We start from the raw sequence: 13,538 nt of genomic DNA, 5'->3' as shown, positions 1-13,538 counted from the left end.
GGATTTCTGAGTTCAAGGCCAGCCTGGTCTACGGAGTGAGTTCCAGGACAGCCAAGGCTACACAGAGAAACCCTGTCTCGAAACCCCCCCCCCCAAAAAAAAAGACTCAATATATTTATTTCACTATCATTTATAAGTTCAATCACCACCCCCATACACACACATAGACAGACACAACCGCTAAATTCCTTAAGATACAAAAATACCCCTGCATGTTTAAAACTGTAAGAATGTTGATAGAATATAGACCCAGGGGCTCATTAGAGGCTGCAACAGACTCACAGTGTTGGGTTCAAGCACAGACAACTCTCACGGACACATTTCAAGTGCAAGTCAACAGCAAACCTTGCTTTAAATTCAGATATTCAAAAATGATGGTCTAACTCAATCCCAAATTATTTAAAATAGGAAAGAATATATCAAAATTACACAGTCTCACAGTGAAATCTGAAGTCTGAAATTCATCCCTAAGGCCTGTTTCTAGCCTCCAAGTAGAATGAACTTCCTGAGTATACTCCTTAAACACAGAACAAACCAATTTTACTTCTCAATAGTACAACCTCCCAGGCTGATGCACCTTACCATAGGGTTTCCCGAATGACCTGTGTCTCAGTAACCACCACCCTGTCATCTGGAACATACAGCGGGTCACTGCTGTAAAGGTGTTGATCCCTATTAAAGAGCAAACATCAAACGTCAACAGAAAAGTTTTAAGTAAAATTACTTGCCTCAACGAACATATGCAACCTTATACTCAGCAATTAACAAATAAACACAATAAATGCCTTGAGTTCACTCTATATTCGTTTTTCAGATTCACTGAAATCTTTTTAGTGAAGCATGTTCAGAATAATTACAATTGTTTTATCATTCAATCAATTGCTTAAAACTATGCAGTTTTTAAAAAAATTGGTGTATTTTTATAGTAAGTGCACTAAAATGGAAATTAGATACAGCTAGCATACACCAATCTACTTAAATGGAAGATAAACATAGTACCATTAGTAATTTCATGATATTAAAATTAATTAGAAATTACCCAAGGGAGGTAAGGCTTAGCTCAGCAAAACAGTGCTGTCTAATGTGTCTAAGACCTTCAATTCATCCCCAGCACGATGTTATGTGCACTCTTGCATACATTCCACTACACTTGTTTAAAACTAACAAGTTTACAATTCAAGACTTGATTTAAATCACAAATCAAAGTTATATTCTTAACCATCAAAATTTGTTCTGTCATTATATTAAACAAGAAGTTTAGCTTACCAGACAGCAGCTAAATTGGAGTGCAAATGTGCACTGTGTGGAATTCGGAAGCGCCTGGTTGTCCAGTACTGATGGACTACATGCTGTTCCAGCCAGCTCCGGCTATCTGGCTCATCTGTCACAAAAAGTGGAATACGTTTCAAATTTTATAGTGACTAGGCACTTTCATCTGACAAGGTACTTTCATCTCCTCCTGACTCAAAGTGTAGCTCCCTTGGGATGAAACCCTGTCTATGAGGGCCCTCCCATGGCCACAGTGTAGTCTGTGAGAGGGCTGACCTAGATTTGCTCAAGTTGTCACAAAGATAGAAGGTCTAAGAATTAGAAGGACCAGGTGGTGCACTGCATGCCTTTAATGCCAGCACTTGAAAGACAGAAGTAGGAGGATCTCTGAGTTTAAGGTCAGTCTGCTCTACTGAGTTCCAGGGTAGCCAAGACTACACAGAGAAACCTTGTCTTGAAAAACCAAAAGAATTAGAAGGAGGGGATAAAACTATGACTGCCCACAAATTAATACTAATCACTTACATAAAAAACCCAAAAAACCCAACAAACTTCCAAATTTACAATGAAGATTCACCAAGCATGCCCAACATAGACAAACCATAGAAACCAACAGTGTTCTTCTACACCTATGTAAACAAAGTAAAACAAATTGCTCAAGACTCAAAACAACAAAAATGCTGACAGACACAAAAACCACTAGATGAATACTTGACAATATAAAAGAGAACATGACCAATGAACAACTCACAAATCTTAATAGGATTGGGGGTATGCTCAATGGCAGAGAATTTAACTAGCCGTATGTTTACTGCCAAGTAAAGTCTAACATAATTCAAGATGATTAGAAAAAAAACGGAGGTATTGTCAGCTTCCCCAAGTTAAAACTATAAATTTACTAAAACCCTAACTAAAAATCCAGCTGGAATTATTTGTCAAAATGCTTCTAAAATGTCCATAGGAGAGTCCAGGTTCACAAAGAGATAAGGCAATTTTGAAAAGCAGTGAAGGATAGGATATGTATTCTATACATTAAGACAGAAAACCACAAGCTACAAAAACATCAAGTCTGTCCCTGGGTAGACAAACACTAAAGTGGCAGAAGAGCTGTAATAAAGTTCAAAGGAGAACCTGATGCAGAATCAAGACAAAACCATCAAACAATGATGTTGCTAGGCAAATGTCTCATGAGATGGTAGAAAAATACACTGGCCTCTTTAGTCTCATGGCAAATAAAAAAAGCAGACTTTGGAGACATCTAATGATCAAATGTGATCCTATCCAGAGTCTAGTCAGGTAAGTGTAGCCTTCATCTCTCATTAAGGAAAGCTCTCTTTGCAACAGATGAAGACAAATACAGAAAAAGACAACCAACCAAAATGCACATTTGTAGAGCCCAGTCCCAACTGATGCATCTTCAAGGCTCAGAGACCACTGCAGGAGAGGAAGCAGAAAGGCTGCAGAAAAACAGGGAGTTTGCTTTGCGGTTCTGCCTCCTAGGAAAGTCAGTAAATCCCCTCATAAAGTCTCACCAACACGGCTGTCTGAACATAATTTGAACAAGGACAACACCAACAGACATGTTAATGTGGATTTGAGAAAGTTCATTAGACCGCAACCCTACACAAAGAACTACAAGCAACCAAGGAATGCTGAGAGCTTGGGCAGGGGAGCCTTCCTCAGGACAGAACACACCAATTGGCTGTCCAATACCAAATGTAAATGGTCAGCTCTGAAGACATACATACAAGTTAGCACTATACAGTCTAAAGGAGTTGTATTCAAATATGAACAACAAAAAAGCCATCAACTGAAAACAGAACAAAGAGAGGAGGCATTTGGGAGGGCTTGGAGAAAGGAATGGGGTAAACGATACAATTATTTTAATACTCTAAAAAAATAAAAGAAAATAAGTTCCTCCCCAAATGCAACAATAATAAAACAAGCCCTCATAAAAATACAGGAAAATGTTGGTTTTAAGCAAAAATTTCAAGACCAAACATTGACCATCTGAAAAATTAAATATTTTAAATGTTTCTTTATGTGTTTGTAAGTGTGTAAATGTATGTGTGTGCCTGCAGTACCCAGAGAAGTTAGAAGAGGGTGCTGGGTCCTGTGGAGCTGGATTACAAGTGGTTCTGAGCAGCTCACCTGGAAGCTTGGAACTGACCTTTGGTCCTGGGAGAGCAGCAAGCTCTCTTAAGTGCTCTGCCACTTCTTCAGTGGCTCAAACTCACAGGTTTGATTGAAAAATATGAGGAACAGGGATTATTTTTGATTTAAACAAGATGATTAAAGCTATATGCAAAATGTTTAACTTAAGAACATCAGCAAAGAATGTAGCAGCGAAGGCAGTAGATACAAAACCAAATGAAGTGGGGCATGATGGTACACTTCTATAATCACAGCACTCAGGACTCAGAGGGAGGAGAATGGACTCAAAGAGACCCTGTCTAGAAACAACCCAAACTCCACTGGAACAAGTAAATGATGGCAATTATCAAGAAATACACAGAGGAGACAAGTCAGAAAATATGTGAAGTCTGTAAATAACCAGTTGTCAGCTAAGTGCAAACAGACAATTCCCTAGACTTAACTGAATACTTAGGAGATTATGGAGGCAAGAACTTATATCAAAGCCGGATTCTCACACAAATGCACATGGAGCAGGGAACTTGGGGTAGCAGAGGTAACTTGGGGCCTATCATCAAGGGAAAATGTGTTGGAAATACAAACTGCAAACTTCAGACTTCAATAACAGTTTAAGAACAGAGGAAGAGACGTTCCTATACTAATGGACAGATCTTAGGAGCAAGTTCTAAGGAAAGGTAAGGAAACAAGATTTACATATAAATGCTAGTTAATGTAATTTAACATACCAGTTAGCACAATGTTTGCAATGCAGAACAATGACTGACATATAGATAGCAAATAAATTAGAACAAGTGTTTAAAACTCGCCGACAGGAAAGGGGTATTAAGCCTGGGATTTAGAAATAAAAGTGGATAAAATATGTATAATAGGATTTCTTTATCTATAATCTACTATTTTCTAAAATTTCTACCAATCCTAGTTGCTCACTGACAGATGAAAAGATGAGCATTCAAGTAAAAAACAAACTTTACAGTAAACTTTGTTTACTAACTTCAGAAAGGGTAATCCTTTTATAACAACAAAGAATGCATTTAGGACCAAGTTATCAGAACTATTATTGAAAAACTACATTTTAGGGCTGGAGAGACAACATTGGATGTTCTTGAAGAGAACCCAAGTGTGGGCCATCTACATGGTGGCTCACAACCATCTGTAACTCCAATTCTAGGGGATTTGATGTCCTCTCCTACCTCTGTGGGCACCAGGCTTGTACATGGTATAAAAAGAAACATAGCAGCCCCCTACACATAAAGTAGTACCAAAAATATTAGGATATTAGTCTGTGTTTCCTTTTTGAACTGACAGAAGGGATAAAAGCTAGAGTGCTCCTTCTTAGGTACACACTCAAGATCGATTAGCACACTGGTTCAACCTGTGGGTCACATCAGATACCCTGAATAGCAGATACTTCTATTATGGTTCATAACAGTAGCAAAATTACAGTTATGAAGTAATAATGAAACAATGTTATGGCTGTGGGTAACCACAGCCTGAGGAACCTGATTAAAGGGTTGCAGCATTACGAGTGCTGAGAACCACTGTACTGGAAATGTCAGAGCTCAGCAACATTTTCATCAATGCCATCAATCTTAAGCCTGTCACCTGAGACCTCTTGTGAGAAACCACCAGCACTGAACCATGTATAATACCTTCCCAGCAGACTTGAGGCCCCCCTTTCCTGTTGTGGTCTTGTTCTTCTAATGGGGTCCTGTCTACCTGTATCCCAGAGTCTTCTCTGCTCAAGGGCTGCTGTGCATCTTCATCATCACTGTCTTCAGACCAATTCTGATTTAAGGAGAAAAGAGATCTCTTGAGACTGTAACAACTGGAGTGACTTAGGCTTAAAAATGAAGAACATTTCTGAAGAGAAGCAAAAGCCTTCTTCATCTCATAAGTTTCTGCAAGTTTCTGATTTTAGGTGATAAAATCCCAGGACTGAAGATCTTAGTCTATGATGTCTACATGCATGGGAGTAGTGTAGATAAAGGCTAAGTGCAGGAAGGAGACCAAGACAGGGCAGAAATAGGTGACGAGGAAGGGCAGAGTGCAGACAGAAGTGTCTATGGGTCACGAAGAGTTAGAGAAAGCTAATTTGTTTCTAGTTTCAACTCAGCCAGTCTTACTTTTTGTGGTAAATATGTGAATTCAACTTTCTATGAATGAGAGTAGCAAGAGCTACTTCTGAATTGCCAAAGAATCCCACGTGTGTTATTGCTTTGAAGCAGTGAGTGAGAATAACACATGCTTTTTAATTTCCTTGACTAAAAGTACAATAGAAACTAAATATAATTAATCACTTAGTACATTTATTGCACTGACCTACTTAAAAATAATCATTTTGGGAAGGGGTATTGTAATTTGAAAAATTTCCCCTTTTTTTCCTATTTAAAACAACATCAAATAATTATAATATATTATTTAATATGTAAATTATATTGACATACACTGACTTAGCCCGGAATATTAATAAATCTTCCATAATGCATGTCATTAAAACATTAGTATCTTGCATTTTATTTAGAGTGTATATCTGCACACACACGAGTAGGCTCTTCCACAGCTCACATGCATAGATCAGAGGACAACTTGCAGGAGCTTCCTCTCACCATGCAAGTCAGGGGCTTGGTTTGCAGTGAGCACCGTCACCTGAGGAGCCAGACTCACTGGCTTAGTGAAGAGATTTCCTGTTAGATAGCATGTTCTATGGCAGAAGGACGCAATAGAACTATTGCTGCCATGTGGGCAAGTTCTTATATTTACATCAGCAAAACAACAGCCACTTACCGGAGTATCAATATTTGGACCAAGGCCAATTTCTTCACCTTCCATCAAGTACTTCCCCCAGTCAAAATCATCCTTCTTTTCTACAATTTAACAAAGGAACCTCAGTTTTATCATAAATATCTGGGAGAAAAAACTCAACTACGCTAAAACCCATAAAACTACAAATAAAAAACCCCACATAAAATTAAAAATACATTCAAGGAACTAAATTTGAAAACAGTGAGATTCTTGGGACTGGGAAGTAGCTGATGTTTGCCTAACATGCATGGAGCTGAAGGACAGCTGGGCAGTGGCTCACACTTGTAATCCTTGACTTTAAGGTAGTTCAAGGTCATCCTCACCTACATAGTGTGAAGTCAGCCTGGGGTGCATGAAAATGTCTTTAAAAAAAAAAAAGATCAAGCAAGCAAGAGACACTTAATAAATCTAAATTCCAACATATCTTTAACCATTTGAATTACTTCACCCTCAAGTGTTGAGTAATCTCTTCATAAAATAACAGTCTAACTTACAAAGCAAGATTTATATTTTAAATGAAATTCTGCAAACATCCTAAGCAAAAGAAATACTTTTGTTCTCTGTATAGCCTTGGCTGTGATTTTATAGCTTTTAATAAACATCCTGATGATTATATGTAATAAAATACATTTGCATCTGGTAACATACCCACTTCTTTCTCTCTCGGTGTTTCCACATAATTGCTGTTTGAAGGGGAATCAGACAGACATAGAAGGAGTGACAGTATGGAATAATGTGCATCTGTCTTTAAGACAAACAGAGAGAAGTAAATCAGCCTGAGGTTGGTGAGTGCTTCTGAAACCAGAGCTACGACAGTTGTTTACACACCTACTTTGCTTATTTTAGGAAACATGAGTTATCATAAAATAAATTGTAGTCTGTAAACTTCTTCCATAACTCAAACGTTCCCTATTTCTAACAAGCTTTAAGACATTTGACTGGGTTAAAGATTTTATTTCTATAGGAACTGTAATATAATTCTCTAGAACAAGATATTATGGCTAAAAGTGATGTTATTCTCCAGTAGCAATATGCATCCTGAAGATTAAACATATCTAACAGTTTGACTATTTGACTACAACCTCTATTAAGAATCACATTTACATTCAGCACAAATACTGCACATCTATAATTGCACAGAGTACAAATGTACCTGTTTGCTACACTCAGACAAGGCAAAGATATTATTGGCCTTTGTTTTTAAAGATTTACTTGTTATTTTATGCGTATGGGTATTTTGCTTCCATGTGTGTATATGCAACGAATGCATGCAGCACTCTGCTAGTTCCTTAGAACTGGACGGGTCAGTATTTTTTTTTTTTTTTTTAAATAAACCTAAAAGTCTTTTGATTGTCAAGACTTTTCAAGTTTCAATAGATCTTTATGACTCTCATAAACCAATCAAATCTATCTAATGAAAAGTACTATTTTTGCACATTAGCCTTTCTATGACTCAAATTTGAGTCTTCCTTGTTCATAGCACTGGTGTCTAAACTATAATGTTAGCTATGGAGAAAACAGTTAATGGAGATCCAAGGAACCAAAGCTTTGAACATTCTCTACAAGGGCTTGTTTTCATGGATGGCTTGCCAGCCAACTGCTGGTTAACAGTTCTTAGAATTTTTAACTGGTCAATAATAGGGAAAGCCTACGTCTAGAATCATACTGTCCTATTTTTTTTTAAAAAAAAAAAATGCATATTTTTTGAAGAATTATGGGCTTTTCTTTAGGAAATCTTGAACTTCAGTAAATGTAGCCAGGAAATGCTTTCAGGTATGTAGATGGTATGTCTTGGTATGTAGATGGCCTTGAACTTGCAACCCTCCCGTTCTCTGTTTCCTCACACTAAGACAACAGGTTTAAGATTCAAAGCTAACATTCACAAATAAGAGAAAGCATGCGATCTTTTTCCTTCTGGGTCTTGATGACCTCAGTCAGAATGATTGTGTCTAGCTCTTTTTGCTTGTGAATTTTCTAATCTCATTTTTCTTAAGGGCTGAATAATATTCCACGATATAAACATACTACGTTTGCATTATCCATTCATCAGATGTAGGACTAGTAGGCTGTTTTCACTTCCTGGCTATTATGAGAGTAATAAAGAATAGGATGAGCAGGAACCTCAATAGCAGGATATCTGTATCCTTTGGTTGTGTGCCCCAGAGTGATATAGCTCATCATGTGGTAGATTTGTAGTTTTTGAGACAGAAACTGCTCTCTGTCCACAACAGGGCAGTTGCACAAGGCCACATACCCATGACTACAGAGGCAGCACAAATGAAGACTTTATGCATCAGAATAAAAAAGGACACAAACTGGGTGAGTATGGAAGGAGGATGGGTCTGAGGAGTTGGAGTGTTGGTGAATATGGCCAAAATTCACTGTATGAAATTCTCAGACCCAATAAACACCACTACCAACAAAGTAGAACACACATGTGCACATATACAAACCCTCAGAGCACACAACAAATGATGTAATCTCCATTTAATTTTCACCAAGAATCACTTAACATTTTGAGAAATACATCATTAGGCAGCTTTGGCTGTGTTGTGTGAGAGAACCTTGTTGATTACACTTACAGAACCCTAAAGGCCTATCATGCATGTGCTTAGTTTCTGCTTTCTGTCCTATTCATCTCTTTCCTGACTGTAATCTATATGAGTTAATGATGATACCAGACCAAGAAGACACCAGTGCTAGGAATTCTTGTAGCAGATCACTGTACCTAAGGGTGGCCTTGGAGCCCCTGACATAATATAAAAGCACGTTTGGGATACAGCTGCTATCTGAGAAATTCAAGGTAACCGAACAGCGCTGATTTCCATAACCACTGAGCTGATTTCCGTACCTGTAGTAAATTCCAAGTGAGACAGCAAACAAGAGCACACTGCGTATGTCCTAACAAGCCTGAGGCAACAGTTACCTCATTCTCAAGGAGGCCCTGCTCCAGCCAGGGGATACTACTAAATAGAGCATTTATGAAGAGATAACACATTGATGATAATTATACAGCACAGAGAGACTACAAAAGCCCGGCAGTGAGCGGTGGTGATGCACACCTTTAATCCCAGCANTCTGGANGCAGAGGCAGGCGGATCTCTGAGTTTGAGGCCAGCTTGGTCTACAAGGTGGGTTCCGGGACAGTCAGAGCTTCACACAGAACTCTGTCTCAGAACAACAAAAGAGCAGCAACAGCAACAAGAGTGACTACAAATGGAGAGGTCACACGGAAGGCTTACCTTTATTTTCTCTGTGCTGGGAAGAGATGCATTTAGAAATTCCTTAGTTAATCTCTTCCAACTAGCAGCTTTGTTGAGATCAGAATGAATGGTGAATTTTTCATAAATTCTAAAATATTAAAACAAAATCAATTGGTACCTAAATAACTTACAAAAACACATCAATGAATACAGAAAGATAGACAAAGAATCAACATACCCTTCTAATGTTTTTTCTACTTTGTGACTGTTGACATCCAAGAAACGATGAAATCTGGTAGATAAAATACAGTTTTTAATGACAGTATTACAGGACAGTAGTTAATGTCAGGTAGCTAAGTATTCTTGAGCCACAGCTCCTCATGTCCCTGCATATGTCTAACACGCCTTACAACCTGTCCTCTGGCTCCTTTGTCTTTTTATATGTCCCACGGTTATGTTCAGTATGACATATTTTCCTAGGGTTTTGCTAGATCTTGCTAAGTGGCTCTGAACTCACTAAGAGGATAAGGATAGTCTTCAACTCACAGCCACCCTCCTGCCTGAGCCACCCAAGTGGGTATAATTTTTAGTGCAAAATTCTGATGTAATTACAGGCATACATCATTGTGACTGGATTTTCTTTGTCTTTTTAATGTAAGAGAGAAGCCCAGTGAAATCTTAACATTTGTCCTCTGAATAATTTTGCTAAACGTACAAAATGAAATACAAAGAAAAGCAAGCATATTCAAGTACAACTATCAAATATTTAGAAAGCTTTGAAAGGTCTGGAGAGATGCTTTGGAGGTTAAGAGTCCTTGGCATTGTTCCAGGGTCCCCAGATTCTATTCACAGCACCAACAAACTGTTTATAATCCCAGTTCCAGGGGATCAACTGTCGTGGGCACCAGGCACATACATGCACATGTGTACACAGAATCAAATCATACACACACACCATCAACAACTAAACCTAAAATTTAGCAGTGGGACCAAAGGCTGTCATTAGTGTAACAACGAACAACATGTGGAAATAAAGCAACTGTAACACAACGTGACTGCCACATGTTTTCTACTGGTGACACTGGTGACAGAGTGTTATAGGTATGCTTTAACTACTTCTGTTATACTATGCAACATCGTTTGTCTCTCCCAACTCTAAAATATCACCTCCCTCCTATCCACCACTAGAAAGATACTTGTGGTACAACTGCTTTTCGAGTTACCTGACTTATTTGAATCCTTGTTCTTCCAATAGATTTATAATTAGAAATCGCATTTGTGGTTTTGGATAGTTGGCTTGCTTTCTATGAACCTGAGAGGTCTGTAGTTTCACGAACTGGGCAGACACTCACGTCCGCGCCTAGAATCAGGATCACAGCGTGTGACAAACCGTTCACTGTTTAGGGTGACTTTTACCAGGCATGCTATGTGTTGCTCAATAATAGAACTTGACTTTGTTTTATGCTAAGGGAGGACATAGAAGCGGGGAAATCTGTAAGTGGTCCGAGCAAGAGAAGAGGGGGGTTAGCGAGACTAAAAGAAAAAAAAAAATCTAACAGGATGTGATCAGAATTTGGCGCTAAAAATTCACTTTCCCAGCCATGAAATGACTTTTGATGTGGACCGTACTGCGTGCGGGTGATCAGAGTCAACAGCTCTCTCGGAGTGTGCCGCTGCAACTGCGGGTTTCTCGCAAGGGCACCTCGGGGAAACCAAGGCACAGCCGCCGCAGCAGCCGCAGGGGTGCCGGAGGCCGCACTCCCGACCCGGACCCGCCCGCCCGCGCGCCCGCCCGGCTTTAGCTCGCAGCCGCGATCCCACACCTGAAGTTGGACCAGACGAAGTCCAGGGCCAGCTGGAAGTTGGGGTCCGCCTCGTCCTGCAGCCCCGTAACCTGCCGGACGAGCTCGCACACATCGTGCTCCAGCTGCCTGTCCATCCGGCTCCCGGACGACTTAGGCCGGGCCATAGCCGCGGCCTACCTATCAGGAGTCTCTGCTAGGCGGCGACTGCTCTCGCGAGACTTCCGCCCGTCCCGGCACCGGGCTTCCGAGATGTGGAGGTTGTTTCCGCGAGAGTTCCGGCAGCCCCGGAGCTGTGCTGATGGGGAGGTGCTGATGGGAGTGGATGCTGGTTGCTGGATGCGGTGCATCCGGGTGTGGGGAAGAGATGCGCCCTTTCTGCGTACACACTGAGAAATCTGAGTGTATTCAGAGAGCTAGCCATCATTTGTTATTAGTCATTGTTAATAAGGGACTCTGGATTCTCTTGATTAATGATTTAAATTCTGATGCATTTTGAGGCAACCTGTTTTTCGGTTCAGGGTATAGTTTCTGACATTTTTGAACACCGTGACTTATTTGTTCATGCTCCGGCCTTCAGTTTTCTACAGATGACCTAAGCTGGGCTCTCGGAGCTCCCCAACTAAATGCATACTTCTGATTAGACCAAGGACTTGGTTAAAACAGAGATAGTGCCCATTTATGTATTACAATGGCTCTGAACCTTCCAAATGCTGTGACTCTTTAATAGTTCCTCACGCTGGGATGACCCATAACCATTAAATTATTTCGTTGTTACTTCATAATTATACTTTTGCTAGTTTGCGAATTGTAAATATCTGACATGTGATCCCTATTGGGGGTCGCTGCCCACATGTTGAAAACTGCTGGTTTATTAGGTAAGGTGGAGATGTATGTGAGGGCCAGCTGTCTGTCACCCACTTGATGGCATGCGCCACCACACCCGGCTAAAAACACTTTTCATACAATGTATTCTAATTATGGTTCCCCAGACTCCTCCTATATTCTCCACACTGTCTCACTCACCCAAATCAATATCCTTTCTTTCTTTGTCTTTCTCATTAGAAAGCAAACAGGAATCTAAAAGATATGATATGATAAAAAGAAATAAACCAGAATAGGACTACACAAGACAGACAGACAGATAGATAGGACTAAACAAGACACACAGACAGACAGCCACACACACACACACACACACACACACACACACACACACACTGAAGAAAACACATACAGATGCAGAGACACAAACATTGGCACACACACACAACACCTATAAAGACAAAATCAGAAAGCATAATATAACCAGGTAGTGGTGACACATGCCTTTAATCCCAGCACTCGGGAGGCAGAGGCAGGTGCATTTCTGAGTTTGAGGCCAGCCTGGTCTACAGAGTGAGTTCCAGGACAGCCAGGGCGATAAAGAGAAACCCTGTCTCGAAAAACCAAAAAAAAAAAAAAGAGCATAATATATATTCAAAAGATTTATAAGGTTAAAAAAAAAGTCCAAAGTATTATGAGACCAAATATCCCTCCAAAAATACCAAAGAGTTATTTTTTGTGTTGGCCATCTACTGCTTGGCATAGGGTCTGGTTTTAAGAGTGGTTTGTATACACATGTGAGACTCAGTTGGAAAAAACCCAATTATTTTTTTGCAGGTGGTTATCAACTAGAAACAGCTTCTGGATTGGGGATGGATGGGGCTTATGTCTACGTCCCCTCTCAGGGCTGGGACTCCATTTGGGTTAGAGACTTTCTATTTTGCTCATCTGTGACTCTGCCAGTCACCTCCTGGGAATGAACTCATGCTGTTCCTGTCCCATTAGACTGCTGGCTTCACCTTACTATGCAGTCCACATCTTTGCTTGTTATATACATGATGAATAATGTTCCTTTGTGTGTGCCTTGCTGCTCTGAGGTGGATACCTGTGTTGCTCCTTGCCGTGAGGTGCGGTGACTAACATTGATGTGACCATGGAAGTTCCCTCAAGACCCTGGTCTCAGCCCTGAGAAGACACAGTCAGAGGAGGAGCCTCTGGATCAGCGAGTTGTGTCTGTGTCTGTTTGGGGGTCCCACCACGGAGCTGTCTGCAGCAGCTGCATCCTGTCACATTCTCAGCAGAAGTGCCCTGGAGTTCCAGTTCCTCTGTCCCCTTCAGCACCTGCCACTTCCCATTTTCAATAGTTATTCTTTGAAGTGGGCACGAAGAGGTATTTGATTGTGGTTGTAGGTTATTGTTGGCAGGTGTTCACTTTGAGGGGTCATGTTGACATTTTCATGCATGTACAAAGAGTGATTTGATC

General features: G+C 40.2%; 1 protein-coding gene across 1 annotated transcript in view; it reads right to left on the bottom strand.

The window, feature by feature from the left end:
• The window catches only part of Tubgcp5 (tubulin gamma complex associated protein 5), a 39,429-nt gene extending 28,029 nt beyond the window's left edge, over positions 1-11,400 (bottom strand). The window contains exons 1-8 of the mRNA XM_021219736.2: positions 11,252-11,400; positions 9,667-9,720; positions 9,468-9,576; positions 6,874-6,970; positions 6,208-6,287; positions 5,073-5,208; positions 1,267-1,381; positions 583-672 (exon numbers count right to left, since the gene is read on the bottom strand). Coding sequence (XP_021075395.1) covers positions 583-672; positions 1,267-1,381; positions 5,073-5,208; positions 6,208-6,287; positions 6,874-6,970; positions 9,468-9,576; positions 9,667-9,720; positions 11,252-11,397 — 827 coding nt within the window. The 5' untranslated portion in view covers positions 11,398-11,400. The remainder of the gene's footprint in view (positions 1-582; positions 673-1,266; positions 1,382-5,072; positions 5,209-6,207; positions 6,288-6,873; positions 6,971-9,467; positions 9,577-9,666; positions 9,721-11,251) is intronic.
• Between the last annotated feature and the right edge of the window lie 2,138 nt (positions 11,401-13,538).

This window comes from Mus pahari, chromosome 1, assembly GCF_900095145.1.
Source record: "Mus pahari chromosome 1, PAHARI_EIJ_v1.1, whole genome shotgun sequence".
Lineage (NCBI taxonomy): Eukaryota > Metazoa > Chordata > Mammalia > Rodentia > Muridae > Mus > Mus pahari.
The sequence above is the reverse complement of the archived record's forward strand: the minus strand, read 5'-3'. Positions and strand labels throughout refer to the sequence as shown.